The sequence below is a fragment of the Tachypleus tridentatus genome, chromosome 12 (genome assembly GCF_004210375.1).
Source record: "Tachypleus tridentatus isolate NWPU-2018 chromosome 12, ASM421037v1, whole genome shotgun sequence".
NCBI lineage: Eukaryota > Metazoa > Arthropoda > Merostomata > Xiphosura > Limulidae > Tachypleus > Tachypleus tridentatus.
In genome coordinates, this window is record NC_134836.1 from 115,599,268 (window position 1) to 115,620,042 (window position 20,775).

Here is a 20,775-nt window from a genome sequence, read left to right on the forward strand (position 1 = left end):
TTTGTATTTTGTATTAGATTTTAATCTGAAATTGGAACACATTAAGAAACAAAATAACTATCATTATTTTAACTGTCTGTTTTAAATCAACTATAGCGTACTTTCTAACTTAAATACGTTTTTAGTAAGTAATATTCATACCGAAATAAAGCGTGGTTAGTAGGTTACTTAAGTGTGTGTTGGCCAGCGTAATATGTTTGTAATTTTGATACGAATTCTGACAGGGGTTTAGTTTAGAGAGAGAGAGAAGTCTAACGAATTCTCTCCCCAACAGGGGTGTTCAGGAACCTTGTATTTCCTTTTCGTCCCCGCCTGTGGAAGATTATTTATATGTCTGTGTGTGTGTGGTTTTTTCCTATAGTTTAATTTGGTTTGTTTTATGCAATGAAGTGAGGTGGGGCCGTATAGGAGCCTGTCAAGTGAGGGTGCTGAGCGAGACGAAGGCGACACAAAGGAAGTAGACAAGACCAGAGCCCGCAGTCCGAAAGTTAAGAAGGCAGACTAGACGAAACACCAACCCTCTGGTCAACGAATGTCACACTGAGGCTTTTAAAGAATTTCCCTTTGTATTCAATGATTAATAAGCAGGCAAGCAAAACACCGTGAACCGAAGTTTACGACGACAACAGGGTGAGAAATGTGATCACGTGATATCATGGTCGGAAGATGTGTTGTTGGCAATGTTGCTAGTTAAATAATATTTAAAAGTAATAATTTTTATGTTTCGTCCTTTTCATAGAACTATTCAACATTAGAAAGTGAAATCCATATTATCCCTGGTCGCTCAGTACATCGTTGCTCAATGAAAGCTCCGGTAAGATGGCCGAAAATTCGTAAATAAAGGTATCTTAACTTGAAGAAAACTCCGTGTACAGTTCTACTTATTAACCTATGTCATGAGTCTTACACATCAGTTGCTAATCTAACTGATTTTTTATCAATAATCATTACATGAATGTGCCACGAATACATTTGGAAATATTAAGATGGACCACCATAGAGGCAGAAAAACACAGTCGAGGCAGTAAATCATCAGTGAATTTCTTTGTGAACCAATAGAAATTAAGATAATTCATCAAATGAATTATGAAGCGTGGGGTTAGGGTAAAATATGTAATTTTTCACGGACTAGAGGATAGTGGTGTAGTAAATGCTACATAAAAACATACGGTGTAATACGTGTTACAAATCATATGGTACAAGTGTTACATACACAATATATGATGTAACATGTTACTTACTGATCTGAATTCGTTTCCCTTGTGCAAACAAGCTGGCATTTAAACTAGTTGCATCCCCCCGTGGCACAGCGCTACGTCTGCGATTTACAACGTCAGAAACCGGGTTTCGATACCTGTTGTGCGCAAAGCACAGATAGTCCATTTTATAAATTTACGCTTAAACTACAAACAAATTAATTAGTTATGGCACTTTTTTGTTTGTTTGTATTTGGAAGGTTTCGTGTAATACGTTAAATACTATCTGGCCACGGGTGTTATATGAGTAACGTAACAGTCAGGCAACATAAAATACATTTCCCTAAATTGGACAGCTACGAGTTGAATATTGATATATATTAACCAAATAAAAAAAATGGATTGTTATGTTTGTAACACTTTCAAACGTCACTGTAGCCACAGCCAGTATCCCACTAAAGTGAAACTTTGGTTTCAAGTTATAACTACCAATTATACATGTACCTGTGAAGGAAGCCATAACACAACGACCTTGGTGCCCTCTTTGAAACTGAATATTCATATGCAGGTCAAAGCGCAAGACTTTTTGAATATTCTAGAAGCCCCTTAATGGTTAGATTTATTTTGTTTCAAAGACAAACTGGCCAGATTGTCAGCGATGGTGAGTAATCAACAAGATATGAAATTCTGAAGCATTCGAAGTAAGAGTCGGGGCCCGGCATGGCCGAGCGCGTAAGGCGTGCGACTCGTAATCCGAGGGTCGCGGGTTCGCGCCCGCGTCGCGCTAAACATGCTCGCCCTCCCAGCCGTGGGGGTGTATAATGTGACGGTCAATCCCACTATTCGTTGGTAAAAGAGTAGCCCAAGAGTTGGCGGTGGGTGGTGATGACTAGCTGCCTTCCCTCTAGTCTTACACTGCTAAATTAGGGACGGCTAGCACAGATAGCCCTCGAGTAGCTTTTTGCGAAATTCCAAAACAAACAAACAAGTAAGAGTCGGATGTGACGTATGGTTGTTAGCATTCCGAGTTACGGTTCTCAAGATCCCAGTTTCGATTAGCTACACCGCTTTGCACTTGCAGCTGAGAAGGATTTGTTTATTTTGAATTTCGCACAAAGCTACTCGAGGGCTATTTGCGCTACCCGTCCCTAATTTAGCAGTGTAAAACTAGAGGGAAGGCAGCTAGTCATCACCACCCACCTTCTGGGCCACTCTTTACCAACGAATAGTGGGATTAAACGTGATATTATAACGCCCCACGGCTGAAAGGGCGAGCATGTTTGGTGCGACCGGGATTCGAACCCGCGACCCTGCTGAGAAGGAGTTATAACTATGACTATCCAGTTAAGAGTAGTCATATGGACGATGAATTCTGTTGACTAACTATCTGTCCTGTGGTTAACAGTCCTAAAACAGGGAAGGTTATATCTAGAATTTCCGGTATGTTTTCTGGCGTTTCGTCTATGTTCGAAAACATTCAAAGCTGTAGAATTACAGAAAATAACGGGAGAAAAGTCATAAAGATAAAAGAATCATAAATAAAACTTGTAGAGACTCAGGGTATCAGCAACCTATAAATATCAATAGTGAAAGAACCAATATAACCTAGAAAAACATCGGGACCCTCTTCCCTCAGGCTGCACTACTTGTACATCAACCAGGATAATCGAAACCATTGGCAACATGGGTAAGTCCACCACGACTTACCACATGGGTAAGATTGGAGGTTTACATAAGAAGTGTGATGTATCTTCAGTGACATTAAACTCACTATATAAGACAAAACAAAACATTGTCTTCAGGGATGAATCTCGTGAAAATCAAACCACACAAGGAAACATAAGTAATTCAGTCAGATGATAGCTTTTAAATAATGATTATATTCGGACTATTACCAGATAAAGTCACTTCTTTTACCAATTGTCCATTGCTTTAACTACGAGCCCGAACGGTTTCAACTGCGTCACAGGTGCCGGACAACGTCCTCTTTCAGAATGACCCAAAAGCCAAGAAAGATAGATAATTCGTGCACGTACTGCAGAGGTGATAGCGCATCTTCCTAAAAGGGTATTCAAAAAGTGACACAAATTGGTCCGTATTCCACAGTCAGTTCGTTCTTTGGCACGGGCCTGGCATAGCCAGGTGGTTAAGGCTCTCGACTCGTAATTTGAGAGTCGCGGGTTCTGAATCCCGTCACACAAATATGCTCGCCCTTTCAGTTGTGGGGGCGTTATAATGTGGCGGTCAATCCCACTATTCGTTGATAAAAGAGTAGCCCAACAGTTGGTGGTGATCACGAGCTGCCTTCCCTCTAGTCTTATACTGCTAAATTAGGGACGGCGAGCGCAGATAGCCCTCGTGTAGCTTCGCGCGAAATTCCAAACAAACCAAATCTTTGTCACGTGCTAAGTTGCTTCAATTCATCTTTACTACAAACATCAGAGACTTACATTTTCCTCCAACAATGTTTTATGTTTTATTCGTATCTCTAGTTAGCAACAATGTTCGTATTCTTAGGTAGTGTACAACGTATGAGCGTATTTCGTGACGTATTTTTCACACAAAAATATGGTTAAACGTCAGAGTTGTTTCTTCATGTATATAAAACACACACACATCTTTGAAATTGTGCAAGTTAGGAGCACGTGATAACAATGTTAATTTTTTCCACGTGTAAATGAACGTTATTTCAGGTACAACTTTAGATATATCCCAGTGAAACTGTATTACTGTTTTGTTTGTTCGTTAGCGAGATCGTATTTTAGCCTGACGCTTTATCAGTAACATTCTTAGCGTTCCCAAGTGAGACACTATTTAAATTCATATTCCGATTCCCACTACAGACACAACGGGTAGCCCAGTGCAGGTTTGCTTTAAATAAAATGAACCAAGTATTTCAGGACCAATCTTCGTACTAAGTTTAAATATAGTATGTCTGGTCAGCTGCTACGATAATCTCATAAGAAAGGATCTAGAAACACACGTGTGAAAGAAACCAGTGAGTTTAAAAAAGCAAGTGTAATATTAATGTGTAGAGATGTTTCAAGAAAAAAAGGTGATCCTTCGAAGTCTTGTTCAAACCCAGTGTCATTGCGCCCCAAACATAATGTATTTTTCTCTCTAGCATTCACCACTGATCACCACGTGCAACTAAGCAATATGCACGTGCATTTGCGTCTCTCATACGTTGAATATGTTATTATTAATACAGTTTCTTTTTTTTTACGCAAGCCCAAAGTTTTAGAAACGTGAAATGTTGATAACTTTGGAGCGTATTAAACGAGCTCTAGGGCCTTTACTCGTAATACCTCACTTCCATGCCCAGAAAATATAATACACTCTCTTTTTTTACGCAAGCCCAAAGTTTTAGAAACGTGAAATGTTGATAAATTTGGAGCGTATTAAACGAGCTCTAGGGCCTTTACCCGTAATACCTCACTTCCATGCCCAGAAAATAAACGTATTTAGAACGTTATCATAGGATATCGAAACCCAGTTTCTAGCGTTGTAAGTCCGCAGACATGCCGCTAGTCCACTAGGGCCGAGTAGAGACTAAAGTTCCTTAACTATCGATCTACCTCCCAATGTTTCTTTTCCTTACCACGAATAAACTGCAGGCTTTAAAACAGTTGTTTCTTGCTGTCTGAATGCCCAGTTTAATATGCCTATTGACCTACTTTTATGTGATTTCTATTATTCATTCAAAATTTAATGTGTTTAAAAACATTCGCACTTACAAAAACAAAACAACAACAACCAAACAAACATTCCTTCACCACTAGGGGGCCAACGTATTTCGCTTTAGTTAGGTTTGGTTTGTTTTAAATTTCGTACAAAGCTACACGACAGCTATCTGCGCTAGCCGTCCCTAATTTAGCAGTGCAAGAATAGAGGGAAGGCAGCTAGTCATTATCACCCACCACCAACTCTTGGGCTACTCTTTTACCAACGAATAGTGGGATTGACCATCACATTATAACGCCCCCACGGCTGAAATGGCGAGCACGTTTAGTGTGGCAGGCATTCGAACCCGCGACCCTCAGATTGCGTGTTAAGTGCCTTAACCACCTGGCCATACCGGGCCTATATAGGTGAGACCAAGATGTTATACAATTAAATTATATATATGGAAATTTACTTTATACTTAAAAAAACAAAAATAATATACCATACTGTGTGTGTGGAACTGGAAAGAATATGTACACTTCATGTCTCGTGACTGTCTGGGCGCCAGTGAATATTTTCTGTTATTTATCATATTTATAGTAACGACAATGTCCGACACGAACGAATTGTGTAATAGGTGCTGTCATCTAACGGTTTATTACACAACCTTTATGTTTACGGCCAGGAGGTGTCTGCATGATTGGTACTGTTATTTATTTATTTAGCAACCTTCTTGTTGACGACCATGCGTAACATGAGGGCTGCATGCTATGTGCTGCCATCTATTGTGCATTACACAACTTCTATGTTGTCTGAGACCATGTAAAACGTGGGTCCACAGAACACCAGGTGCATTCTCTTGTTTATCACATTCATAGTTGAAACTAAGCACACTGTTATACTGCACGCTGTCTGGCTGCCACTTCCTTTATAACAGACCCTCAAATTTATGGCTGTGTACAAAGTAGGCCCACAGGCTAACTAGGTGTCTGCTCTCTGTTGTTCATCACGTGAATCACAGCTGATACTACAAACAACACAGAGAAACAGGGCGGTGGTTGACTAAGGTACACTCGATTCATCTAGAATGTGTGCATTACACGAACATTTACGACTCTCACACATTGAATATGTTATTGTCAAACGTATACACACTCCTTTTTACGCATGCCCAAAGTTTTAGAAACGTGAAATATTGATAACTGTGGGAGCACATTAAACGAGCTCTAAGACCTTTTCCCGTAATATTTCACTTCCATGCCCAGAAAATAAACGTTTTTACAACGTTAACATGTTCATATTTTTTAGTGAACCGGAACAGGAAGACAACAATTCCAATATGGCAGAGATTTCATTAACCCTTCTTGCTTTTTGTTGTTGTTGTTGTTAAGCGATAAACTACATAATGGGCTATATTTGATATGTTCTCCCAGCGTATAAAAACCTGACTTCTAGAGTTATAAACCTTCAGAATTATCACGGAGCCACAAAAACTAGGGGAAGGGGGGAGTCTTGCTTGTTTGTTTGGAGATGATGATAAAGCATGTCTAGGCTTATGTCCAGGCATAACCCTTACTTGTAGTTCACTAAAATAATTGTGATGCGACACAAAAATAAGCAGAAAAACTGTTGTGCGTTCTGCACGTGCTTTGCTAACACACTCCCTCTGACATCTTGATGACATCACCCGCTCTTTTAAATCACCACTTCATCATCGAGAACATTCGAAACAAGTCGGGAACTGTTTCGGGTAATTATTGTTGTGAAGAAAATTTATATATTCTTACGATAGTGAACTGAAACGAGTTCTCTGATATTGCTACTTGGTAATCTTGTAGGCCTAAGTCCAGGAAACCCCTATAGATACCGTGCAATCACAACTTACTGTAACAGCTTACGTTGGTAGGCGATAAAGGTAAATTTTGTCTTACCTTTGAGGGTGTGGTGAAGAATATATTAGTGGGTGGTGTACGTCTGGAAACGTAAGTTTATGTCGTGTTTCCTCCTTTTGGTTTCTCTTATGGCGAAGCATCAAAAGTCTCCCCAAGTTTTCACACCACACTGTTAGGAGCGCTGCAGTACCGTTCCGAAAAAAAAAAAAAAATCATGATTAAATCGACCATGTAATTAAAATCAGATTAGTTTAGTTTTTAAACGATTAACTATCATCTTTCTGAAGTTTGCTTTAAATAAATTAATTGTGATAACGTGACCAGTGATCATTATGTGACCTAGTGTTGGGTTATGAAAGCGGTCACTTCCTATAAACGTGATCATTACGTTACCTAGTCTTGGGTTATGAAAGCGGTTACTTCCTATAAACGTATCTTTAACGTGATCATTACGTAACCTTGTCTTGGGTTATGAAAGCGGTTACTTCCTATAAACGTATCTTTAACGTGATCATTACGTAACCTTGTCTTGGGTTCTGAAAGCGGTTACTTCCTATAAACGTACCGTTAACGTGATCATTACGTAACCTTGTCTTGGGTTATGAAAGCGGTTACTTCCTATAAACGTATCTTTAACGTGATCATTACGTAACCGAGTCTTGTGTTATGAAAGCGGTTACTTCCTATAAACGTGATCATTACGTTACCTAGTCTTGGGTTATGAAAGTGTTACTTCCTATAAACGTACCGTTAACGTGATCATTACGTAACCTTGTCTTGGGTTACGAAAGCGGTTACTTCCTATAAACGTGATCATTACGTTACCTAGTCTTGGGTTATGAAAGTTTTACTTCCTATAAACGTACCGTTAACGTGATCTTTACGTAACCTTGTCTTGGGTTATGAAAGCGGTTACTTCCTATAAACGTGATCATTACGTAACCTTGTCTTGGGTTACGAAAGCGGTTACTTCCTATAAACGTGATCATTACGTTACCTAGTCTTGGGTTATGAAAGTTTTACTTCCTATAAACGTACCGTTAACGTGATCATTACGTAACCTTGTCTTGGGTTATGAAAGCGGTTACTTCCTATAAACGTGATCATTACGTAACCTTGTCTTGGGTTATGAAAGTGGTTACTTCCTATAAACGTGATCATTACGTAACCTTGTCTTGGGTTATGAAAGCGGTTACTTCCTATAAACGTGATCATTACGTAACCTTGTCTTGGGTTATGAAAGTGGTTACTTCCTATAAACGTGATCATTACGTAACCTTGTCTTGGGTTATGAAAGCGGTTACTTCCTATAAACGTGATCATTACGTTACCTAGTCTTGGGTTATGAAAGTTTTACTTCCTATAAACGTACCGTTAACGTGATCATTACGTAACCTTGTCTTGGGTTATGAAAGCGGTTACTTCCTATAAACGTACCGTTAACGTGATCATTACGTAACCTTGTCTTGGGTTATGAAAGCGGTTACTTCCTATAAACGTACCGTTAACGTGATCATTACGTAACCTTGTCTTGGGTTATGAAAGCGGTTACTTCCTATAAACGTGATCATTACGTTACCTAGTCTTGGGTTATGAAAGCGGTTACTTCCTATAAACGTGATCATTACGTTACCTAGTCTTGGGTTATGAAAGTGGTTACTTCCTATAAACGTGATCATTACGTTACCTAGTCTTGGGTTATGAAAGTGTTACTTCCTATAAACGTACCGTTAACGTGATCATTACGTAACCTTGTCTTGGGTTATGAAAGCGGTTACTTCCTATAAACGTGATCATTACGTAACCTTGTCTTGGGTTATGAAAGCGGTTACTTCCTATAAACGTGATCATTACGTAACCTTGTCTTGGGTTATGAAAGCGGTTACTTCCTATAAACGTGATCATTACGTAACCTTGTATTGGGTTATGAAAGTGGTTACTTCCTATAAACGTATCTTTAACGTGACCATTGTGGGATGTAGTGTTGGCGATGCACTTGTTACAACTATGTAGTAAAGTGATTGTTGTGAATTATTTTATTTAGATCGCATAAAAAAATAAAATCACGTTTTTTTCTGATCCCAATTTCATCTGTGTGAAACTACATGTGAACCAACTATAAACATTTATATTTATGACCCTTGACAGATATATTTATGAAAATTATAAAACGTTAACTTAAAGTAACAAGACCCGATTATAAAATAACAAGTCCACAGCAAGGTGATTTTGTTTTATATTCATCTGATCATTACTTAGATTATAAATATTTTTATTTTTTGTCTTACAAAGCGAACTTCACTTTTAGTGTACTTTCTCCTACGGAAACGACTACTTATTTCTAATGAAATTAAAACAAAATTGACAGTATTTAAACATTAGGTCATTAGAATTGAAAGATAAAACTTACCTTGAATCGTGTTAGATGTATAAAATATATTGGAATTTATTTTATGTGCGAAACGTTTAAAAGAAATTAACGCGAGTCATTGCCACGAAGCGTCATAAATTGAATCACCTTTAAATTCATATAAATGAGATAAAAAACAACCAAACACACAATCAAGCTAAAAGTATTGTTAACATTAGGAGGTGGATAAAAAATTAGGGTTAACTTGGAGAGTAGAAATAAGCTGATATCCACTGGACTCGTTTCTATTAATTCTGTTCGCATGTATATGCTCTGCTACTTCCTGTGTCGTATCTTAACTCCAGCGGAAAATAGAAGTATTCCTTGTAAATTCCACATGCAGGAAAGCATAGAACAACAACATATGGCAATCTGCCAATAATACGTAAAGCAACGTCACATGAAAAATGTGGACATTTCTCTGGTAAGTGGCCTGGCATGGCCTAGCGCGTTAAGGCGTGCGCTTCGTAATCTGAGGGTCGCGGGTTCGCGCCCGAGTCGCGCCAAACATGCTCGCCCTTTCAGCCGTGGGGGCGTTATAATGTGACGGTCAATCCCACTATTCGTTGGTAAAAGAGTAGCCCAAGAGTTGGCGGTGGGTGGTGATGACTAGCTGCATTCCCTCTAGTCTTACACTGCTAAATTAGGGACGGCTAGCGCAGATAGCCCTCGAGTAGCTTTGTGCGAAATTCCAAAACAAACAAACAAAACTCTGGTAAATTGTGTTCGGTAAGTGTAAAACACCTATTTCTACAATGGTTCAAGAAACAGGAGGGGTTTCTTTAGGGCCCTTGAGAAGTTGACTGTTTTTAAATTCCCACTTGTAGAAATGACAGATGAATGAATATATTTTAAAGTTTAGATAATCTTTTCGAAGCCTCTTTTCTCACTTTTGATCTAAATTTCGTTTAACAGGTTTAAAAGTGTTCTATCTTTTGACAAAGTTAAACCATTACTGTCCAATTACGTTGAGTTCTAATGTTAATGTTACTTTAGAAACCAATAGGAAGACAGGCAACAACAGCAAACATATAAATATAAATGTCTCTTTTTGCATTAGACTACAAAATGGTTAGATTAGACGAGAGTATAGTTAATTACTGCATAATAAACAATAACTGTCAATAACTTATAATCTTTAAAATATATATATCAGTTTAAAACTACTTGTTAATGTTTCAAAAACATCATCCCTCAAAATTATCACTTTTCGTTTCAGAGTACACTGTTAGATAGAAAATAAGGTATACCACAAATACATTGTCTACACATCTTTGATCATATTAACCATAATGTAGAACGAATAATAAGGTAGAGCACATATACGTCCACGAGTCTTTGATAACATTAACTCTGATGTAGATCAAATAATAAGGTTTTGCACCGATACGTCTACGCGTCTTTGATAACATTAGTCCTAACGTTGATCAAATAATAATGTACTTTACAGATACATTATCCATACATCTTTGATCACATTAACCCTAATTTTAAATGAACAATAAGGTATTCCATAGATACGTTATCCATACATCTTTGATCACATTAACCCTAATTTTAAATGAACAATAAGGTATTCCATAGATACGTTATCCACACATCTTTGATCACATTAACCCTAAATTTGATTGAACAATAAGGTACTCCACAGATATGTTATCGACACATCTTTGGTCACATTAACCCTAACGTACATCAAACAATACGGTATTCTACAGACAATGCCACATTTCTCGTTTGGGAAACATTAAACTACAACTAGCCGTAACCATTTAAGTTACGCTTTCTTGCATACATAACGTATTAGATCGGTAAAACCTTGCCTATTTTTTAAAAATATTACGTTGTCAGACAAAGAAACTTACGCAGACATAACTTCATTTATTAACACTACACATAAAGTGTAAAATAAAGTAATAGTACTTATAATAATGTACAGAGTATATGAGCGTTCAGTGTAAGACACAGTTTTATGAGTTGAGCACCCTTACCCCAGTGACACAGTATATGCCTGCGAACTTACACGCTAGAATCTTGGTTTTGATACCCATGGTGGGCAGAGCACAGACAGCCCATTGTGTTGCTTTGTGCTTAACTTTAAACAAACAAGAAAGCAAATTTACAAAGAAACTCGAAAAAAACAAAAAATAAAACCCGTACTAAAGAAAAAGTAACTAAAGGTGTTTACAACAGCAGTCTATGAAACGAGCCGAAGCTATGTAAAGTGAATGTAAGGTTGTAATGAAGGCAAACCTAGCTGAATATTCAGAAACGTCTGAATGTGTGTTCTAAACTGATAATAAATTGTGCTCAAAGAGCTGACAATGCGTAATTTACACCGAAATAAGTCGAGAAAGCTCATAGAAACTGTACTTAATGTAATTCTCAATTTTAAAGGAAATTACAGACAGGTTAAGTGTTGTTTGTAAATAAAGAAACTAAAGTTGAAATATGGAACCGGTCGTCACGTGATACCAACGTCATTGTTCCATCGTGTACGGTATTTGCTGCGTTAAAAGGTTTGACTAAGAACAAGACGGGTAATGTGATCCTGAATAGAGAAACCAATACACAATTGGACTCTTCGGACAAAGATCTTTCTAAAGATATGAGATTCGTAGCGTTTGACCGATAAATTTGCGAGAAAAGTTCCAGACGGACAATCGCATTATTTATATACATATTTTCTAAAGTGTTCATTTTAAAAGCAAATGTTCCAGCTTAATGTATCATCAGGATGTTATAGCTGGCTACCTGGCCCTGTGCCAATTCTGATATATATGTATAATAATGAACAGATATAAACAGATAGAATTCTACAGAAACACGACTCAGAATAACTAACATTTTCTTAGATTACACTTTCACATTCTGGCTAACAGGATTGGCGTGGAATCATTGCAATAAAAAACTAATAAGCTTTTTTTTACTGTACTTATTGTACGCTTATTCGTATGTGTGGCCTTACTGTATTCAATCTATCATGTACAGTTTGGTAAAACGCTTAAGTAAGTTTAGAATCAAGTAATAAAGAGAAGGAAAAGGTCTCCAACACCTTCCGCCAAATGAGGCTTGTTCGTCTCTTTAAACCTTATACAGAGCTGCCTGCCATTTTGGAAGGTACCCAGAGCTGAAAGTGTCTTCAGTACGTCTCGGACCCTGGAACCCTACCATGCAAATATATAGTAGAATAAAACTTACGGCATAAATCTAGTAAAATTAGTGTCAAAAATGTTACTTTTAAATAGTTTTTTTTTTTTTCAGAATTCCGCTCAAATCTACTCGAGGGCTATCTGTGCTAGCCGTCCCTAATTGAGCAGTGTAAGTCTAGAGGGAGACAGCTAGTCATCACTACCTACCGCCAACTCTTGGGTTACTCTTTCACCAACGAATAGTGTGATTGACCGACCATTATAACGCCCACACGGCTGAAAGGACGAGCATGTTTGGTGTGACGGGGGTTCGAACCCATGATCCTCAGTTTACGAGTCAAGCGCTCTCACCACCTGGTTATGCCGGACCTTAACTGTTTGTTACTGAGTGCAAAGTTACACAATAGGCTATCTGTGCTGTGCACAACAAGGGTATTAGAACCCGCATTTTAGAGTTACAAGCCATCTGGCTTATCGCTGAGCCACTAGTTGTCGTAACAGTAATGCTACTTATGTCAAATGTATGGAGATACATCAAGCTTCGAGCTAGTGGTAAACTGGACAAGGTATATTACAAAACAAGCTTTGAACTAGTGTAAACTAGACAAGGTATATTACAAAACAAACACGTGTGAATTTCACAACGCAACGTTGGCCAGAATGCAATGATTGACAAGGCACTCATGACATCACCCAACCACTCTTCATGACGGGGCGACACACTCATGTACACAGCATTTAACAAAGCACTCATGACATAACCCAACCACTCTTCATGACGGGGCGACACACTCGTATTCACAGCATTTAACAAGGCACTCATGACATCACCCAACCACTCTTCATGACGGGGCGACACACTCGTATTCACAGCATTTAACAAGGCACTCATGACATCACCCAACCACTCTTCATGACGGGGCGACACACTCGTATTCACAGCATTTAACAAGGCACTCATGACATCACCCAACCACTCTTCATGACGGGGCGACACACTCATATTCACAGCATTTAACAAGGCACTCATGACATCACCCAACCACTCTTCATGACGGGGCGACACACTCGTATTCACAGCATTTAACTATTACCATGAGAGGCAGATATATCCATCCCAAAGAAACAACAGTAGCAGCTCAGATGATGATTTATACAATGTTTTTTAATCCAGTTTCGATGCTGAAGTAATACAAGTTCCGGAAGATGGATTTAATGAGCAATGTCCAGTTTCGCATTTCAAATTAAAGTTCGCGTGGACCAAGAAGTAACGAATTATGGTGGCTGACTATATATTCAAAATAGCACGTTCATACGACTGAGCATGTGGTTCACCATTACAGATTCCAGAGACTGTTTTCATCATCATTTCACGAGCTGCGGACTTTTAACCACCCCTCTCGAAAGAGGAGAATGGGGACGTCATATGCAAATTAGTAGACACGTGTTTATTATTAACTGGGTATGCTGTTCCAATACTTCTGGTATTACCTTCCCCACCCAACAGTTCCAAAACGTACGTATATATTTATATAATGATCGAAAACGTACGTCCAGAACTAAGTCAGGAAAAGGATTTCCAAATTTTTAATTAAATGAAGCTGATTAAATATTGTCCATTGTATATAAGATAACAAGTATATAAATGTTACACTATAAGTACATGTTTTGTGAAATAATGAAACTTGGCGAAAGTTTATTTTTGCTGTAACGTTTTGACGAATAATAAAAAAAGTTTATATCAATCATTGCATTTTGCCTGTATACAGGGTTGCCATAAATACAGTTTGTTTGTTTGTTTTTGAATTTCGCGTAAAGCTACACAAGGGCTATCTGCGCTAGTCGTCCTAAATTTTGCAGTGTAAGACTAGAGGGAAGGCATCTAGTCATCACCACCCACCATCAACTCTTGGGCTACTCTTTTACCAACGAATAATGATATTGACCGTAATATTATAACGCCCCCACAGCTGAAAGGGCGAGCATGTTTGGTGCGACCGCGATTCGAACCGTGACCTTCAGATTACAAGTCGAACGTCTTAAGACACCTGCCCAGATTGCCATAAAGAACCATCATCAGTGCAGTGCAAGAAATACATTTTTATGTAAACATTATTTAGTTCTATAACTTGGGCTACCCTAAAGTTATCAAGTGTTTAGGGTTAAGCCTTCATTGTGATCCTTGATAAACCTAACTACAGCATTTCATCACTAATCGATGTAATCTAGAAAGAACATTCACTTCATACAGACCGACCTGTATGTTTTGGCTTATTAAATAATCCTGGTTTTCTTTACCTGTAAACTAACCGGACAATTTTCTAAAATACGAGGTCTGTTAAAAAAATACGCGGACTGACGTCATAAAACAAAATGTACTTTATTTAGAAGTTACAGGTCTGGGACCCCTTCAAAGTACTCTCCTCCCCAACGCACACACGTTTCCCAACGGTGTTTCCACTTGTTGAAACAGTCCTGGTACGCTTCTTTTGTAATGTCCTCCAGCTCCTTCGTCGCATTTGCCTTAATCTCGGGAATCGTCTCAAATCTTCTTCCTTTCAAGGGTCTTTTGAGTTTGGGGAACAAGAAAAAATCGCAAGGAGCAAGGTCAGGTGAGTAGGGGTGGGGAAGAACAGTGATCGAGTGTTTGGCCAAAACCTCACGAGTTCTGAGGGCCGAATTTCGCAGCAATGCGGTGCATCTTCAATTTTTCGGTCAAAATCTCGTAACAAGATCCAACTGATATCCCACACTCTTCAGCAAGCTCCCTGACAGTCAGACGTCGATTTGCCCGCACCAGGGTGTTGATTTTGTCGACGTGTGGGTCGTCAGTTGACGTGGAAGGACGTCCAGGACGCTCATCATCTTCAATGGACTGTCGACCATCCTTAAAACGTTCATGCCACTTGAAACATGCCGTACGCTTCATAGCAACATCACCGTAAGCCGTGTTAAGCATAGCAAAAGTTTCAGTCGCAGATTGTCCAAGTTTAACACAAAATTTCACAGCAAGTCGTTGCTCCTTCAGGTCATTCATTCTGAAATCCGACAAACGAAAAAATCGCACTTCACTTAAAACCGCGTAGCTAATACACAAATGAAGATATCTGCAATCGGGAAATGGCGTCGTAATCAGCTGATCTGTGCGAACCTAGCGACACCAAGCGGATTCCCCTGGAACCAACTGGAGCCGCGCAATTCAAACAGTCCGCGTATTTTTGAACAGCCCTCGTACTTTGCAAGTTAGGTGGAAAACAAATACATCTCAAACTTTAACAAGATATGTACAGAAGACAACTAATTAAATACATCAGAAACAAAATAAGCTCTATACATAAAACACAAAAATCTGTATGTTTGTCTGTCCGTTATCTGACTACCCCTAAATCACTAGGCCAGTCTTTAACTTACCTTTGGGAGATTATAGTTCGTAAAAACAGAAATGTTAATGGGGGCTTTACAACTTCCTCTACGCCCACGGTTGCTATTAATAAGCATTTATTATTATCTTTGAATTAAGTTAACTATATTCATAGAGGGCAGCACGTAATTACAATAAAACGAAAACGTTATTAAATTTTATATAATATGACGTACATCACAGTGTGGGGGAGGGCACACAAATGTCATATATCTCAGAGAATGTGCCAGCACTCTCTGTAGAGGAATGTAATGGATAAAAACTGGCCCCCACAATTGTAACAATACATAAACTCAGCTAAAGTTTCTACTCCAACAGCTACCATAAATAAGATACGATGAGCCGTTTCATGAGTTATATCCACTTCCTACTTTGACACGTAGCCTTTCAATTTTGACCCGTAAGATATTTCTGCGGTCGATGATCATCAAAAAATTAATCACATTAAAAATTGGAAGGCTTGTTTAGAATTAAGCAAAAAGCTACACAATGGGCTATCTGTGCTCTGCCCATCATTGGTATCGAAACCTGGTTTTTAGCGTTGTAAGTCAGCAGAAATGCCACTGTGTCCCATGGGGCCACTGTGGAAGGACGAATATTAAGTGTAACAGCTGCTGGCACTTAACCAGTGCCCAATCAAGACGATTGTAGGGCTTAGGCACCTTCTGTTCGTAAGCCCTACCAGCTGTATAAGTTAAGCCGAAAGTCAGATAAATTAATGATACCTAAATTTCAAACCAGAATTTATAATTTATATATTTATGTACGTACAATGTATACTTGCTGTTTATGTATGTTAATACATTGTAGTTAAATATCGGCTGTATATTTAAGTGAATGTGAGTACACAAACTAGTGCGTATATATAAAAATATATCGTATAACTTAAAGATGTAATAAAAATTTTTTATAGTAAAATGTGTATCTCATGATTCTTTGGTTATTATTTTTTAGCCCTCTTAAGATTAACCTTTAGGTCCTAGGCACTGTGCCTAATAAATAATCCGGCCATGGTCTTAACAAAAAATCGCCTTGACCATCGCACGATTTATACTAAGTTTTGAGTACATACAGAGTGAGTTCTTGAGGCTTATACGAAACTTTGCGATGTAATAATGAACACTGTAATACTATGTTATGTTTGTTTGTTTTTTTAAATTTCGCGCAAAGCTACACGAGAGCTATCTGTGCTAGCCCTCTCTAATTTAACAGTGTAAGACTAGAGGGAAGGCAGCTAGTCATAACTACCAATTCTTGGGCTACTCTTTTTACTAACGAATAGTGGAATTGACCATCACATTATAACGCTCCTACGGCTGAAAGGGTAAGCATGTTTGGTGCGACGGAGATTCGAACCCGCGACTCTCGGATCACGAGTCGAGAGCCTTAACCACCTGGCTATGCTGGGCCTAATATGTTATGTTATAAATAAATTGTGTAGAAGTTTTTGTTATTTATCATGGCATCCACCCACATATTTTTTCTCTTTTTAAGTACATAACCCGTGCAAAGGACAGATACCTCAACTTGTTCAATATATTGCCCATGGTGTTTACAGAAAGCAAACAATTCGATATAAGTATCACCCAAATGAATATATCCTAGGTTTTGGTAATTTACCCGTTGGACGTAATGCAGTGACATCAAATCTTAGATGAACTTGAAATCATTCTACAAGTAATACGAAGATACTAAGTCGTGCTTTGTCCAGTATTTCGTTTCTATTCCGCATAGGCCCTGTTGTTGATATATCGTGGGCACGTTAAAAGTATCCCTAAGTCTACTTATTTCTGTGGTACGTATATGGTGAAACATATATCAGTTATACTAGGTCGTGAAGTCACAAAATAATACATAAGTAGTTTGATTTCTGTTAACCGTAAACCTACTCAATAGGTTACGTATCCTCTGCCCACCTAGAGTATCGAACTCCTATTTTTAGCGTCGTAAGCCAGCAGACTTGCCACTCGACCACTGGAAGGCTAAGTGTTACGTTTTGTTCACTGATTTCCTACATTGACATTTGTCAGTAAAAGTTGCCCCAGCCGTTAACAATATCCATTCCTTTTTACACATTAGTTCCTTAAGTTTACAGTTTACGTTCTGCTGAATCTAGGGAAAAGTCAAAACGTTAGATGGGAGACGAAATATCTAGTTTCCATAGCAACAGTTCAAAATGAGTTTGTTTAATTAATTAAGTGAACAAAAAGAATATTCACACTTCCTGGACAGTACCTGGAATTAGAGTTAACGTGGGTGAAAAATACTGATAAATATGTTAACATGGGTTAGGAAATACCGATAAAGACGGTTAATACTGATGAGGAAATAGTGGTCGTGGTAAAGATGTTAACATGGCTTAGGAAATCCTGGTAAAACCTACTGTCTTCCTACTTTGAATTTTGAATATAATTAACAACGTCATTTTAGTCTGTTTATTCAATAAAACCTAAATATTTTGTTTCATAATATCACTTGTAATATCCATTGACAAATGAAGTATGCTGAAAGACGAAACGAAATAAAACAACAAATAAGTTAATTTTAAAGTAACAAAAGACGACTTATATTTTTACGTCATCATCTCAGACTAGGTATCAAGCTCGAGTTTCTAACCTTCCATTTTGTATCGAATTTCAACTTTTATCCTCACAGTGATACATGATGTAGATTATTCATGTCAAGTATACAGATACATTGAATGCCTAACATACGAGGTTTAAGAACTGGTCTTTTTTTTTTTTTAATTTTACTGCAGAGAAATGAAACTGTTTATACACTTCCAAGAATCTCTGTATATATTATCTGCAGATGTTGAGTCTTCACTTAATTTTTTAAACGCTCCCTTGTGAGAAAAATAAGAAGCTCTCGGAGTAGACGTGTAATATTATCATTTACGTTTTGTTAATATAATGCCACGAAATTTGTGTTTTGTTGTTTATGTTATTTAGATATCTGAATAGATAGCTCTGACAAAGAATGGTCTTTATGTAAGGTGGCGCCATCTTACCACCCACGTATGAACCAGAATAGTGGGAACTAAAATTTGGAAAACTTGTACACTGTTTACACATTTTGCGCGTGTCAAGCTTGAGAATGACGCTGTTTCTCTATAATTAAGAAGACGTGTTTTCCACGTGGGCGCTTGTGACGTCACAGCAGGATTTGTTTTCTTCACACATATATATTGCTGTGATTTAATTTAACTGATTGCGTGAAAGATCCGTTAGCTACTATTGTTTGTCCTAGAGCAAGTCACCAAATTAATCTATCTGCTATGTCCACCGCAGAAAATCGAGCCTCGTATTTTAGTGTTGTAATACTTCAATAGAAGTTGTAAAACCACTCGTTTATTGTCGAAATTGTAATTCCAATTTTTATACAAATTTACTATTTCTCTACTTTGAACTTTGAACACAATTAACAACTTTGTTACGTTAAACATAAACACATAACCATAAGTATCCGAAACTTTGTAGCCATCTTATCCTATTGTGACATTCTGTTGAAATAATGTTTGTATTTGTTTGTTTCGAATTTCGCCCAAAGCTACACCAGGGCTATCTGCGCTAGCCGTCCCTAATTTTGTAGTGTAAGACTAGAGGGAAGGCAGCTAGTCACCGCCACCCACAGTCAACTCTTGGGCTACTCTTTTACTGGGACTGACTGTTACATTATAACGCCTCCACGGCTAAAAGGGCGAGCATGTTTGGTGTGACCGGGATTCGAACCCGCGACCCTCGGATTACGAGTCGAACGCCTTAACCCACCTGGCCATGCCGTCCCATATTTGTATTTTTGGAACGGCATACAAATAACTTCCACTATTCTGTAATGTTGAGAGTTGATTGTTTCGAACGAAGTATACAAAGCTACATAGTGGGCTATCTATGGTTTTTAGCTCAAAGGCAAGCTCGAGGGCTTATAATCTAAAATTCGGTGTTCGATCCTTACAGTATTCAGAGCAAAAACGGGGCTTTGTGTAACAACAACAAAAAAAGCAAATGAAAGACTAAATAGTTTGCTTAGAATGGCCAAATTTTCGAATCATAAATCCGGGACACACTCAGGCCCTCAGATTTTAAAACTAAGACTCCCTTTTGTAACGGACTTACCGTTGTACGTTTATTTTAGTGCCTGCGCTTGTTTTTGTATATTTTTTCTTTTTTGTATGAGACGTATATTGTTGACTATGTAATGCGCATGTCCCGTCTGTTCTCAAAATTTGTAGGTCGTTCTTGAGTATAAAAATCAACAATACTGATTTACGAAAACGTACTAGATCATTTTTGAAAATTCCAGAAACTTTCGTGAGAGACAGAGAATATTATTGGACAGTTAGAGTCAGTTAATCGGAGAACTACAGAATTGGACCAGGAACGTTTGTAGATCTCTAACATTACAAACCTCTCAATTTCAGTGAATCCACTTTAAACGTTATTTTCTACGAAAACATTACATATCTTCGCTCTAAGGAATTAACTTGTACCTGACGTGAGGTCAACCATGAAAAAGCTAGAGTTAGTTCAGGCGAGACGTAACAATATCAACACAGAATTACTTTGTTCGTTATTGACCCGGACCATCAATAAAACATTCAGTTCTAGACCAAATAAAAGACTCAGTATAGTTTGTTAGTTTCTAGAATTCTTGTATATAAACCATCATTTGTAATAAGTATTACTTTGTTTGTTTGTTTGTTTTGAATTTCGCACAAAGCTACTCGAGGGCTATCTGTGCTAGCCGTCCCTAATTTAGCAGTGTAAGACTAGAGGGAAGGCAGCTAGTCATCACCACCCACCGCCAACTCTTGGGCTACTCTTTTACCAACGAATAGTGGGATTAACCGTCACATTATAACGCCCCCACGGCTGGGAGGGCGAGCATGTTTGGCGCGACGCGGATGCGAACCCGCGACCCTCAGATTACGAGTCGCACGCCTTAACGCGTTTGGCCATGCCGGGCCAGGGGTTATTAGGCATCGTTTTATGAGTGTTTTCATTATTTCTTGTCGCGGCTGCAGTCTATGACATGAAAT

At 38.3% G+C, this 20,775-nt stretch overlaps 1 protein-coding gene across 2 annotated transcripts in view; it reads right to left on the reverse strand.

Annotated features, from left to right (window-relative positions):
• Positions 1–2,604: 2,604 nt before the first annotated feature.
• Positions 2,605–20,775, reverse strand: part of LOC143234456 (zinc finger MIZ domain-containing protein 1-like) — a 55,577-nt gene continuing 37,406 nt past the window's right edge. For both annotated transcript variants that reach the window (XM_076471843.1, XM_076471844.1), the window contains exons 5-6: positions 6,794–6,935; positions 2,605–3,255 (exon numbers count right to left, since the gene is read on the reverse strand). In XM_076471843.1, coding sequence (XP_076327958.1) covers positions 3,186–3,255; positions 6,794–6,935 — 212 coding nt within the window. In that variant the 3' untranslated portion in view covers positions 2,605–3,185. The remainder of the gene's footprint in view (positions 3,256–6,793; positions 6,936–20,775) is intronic.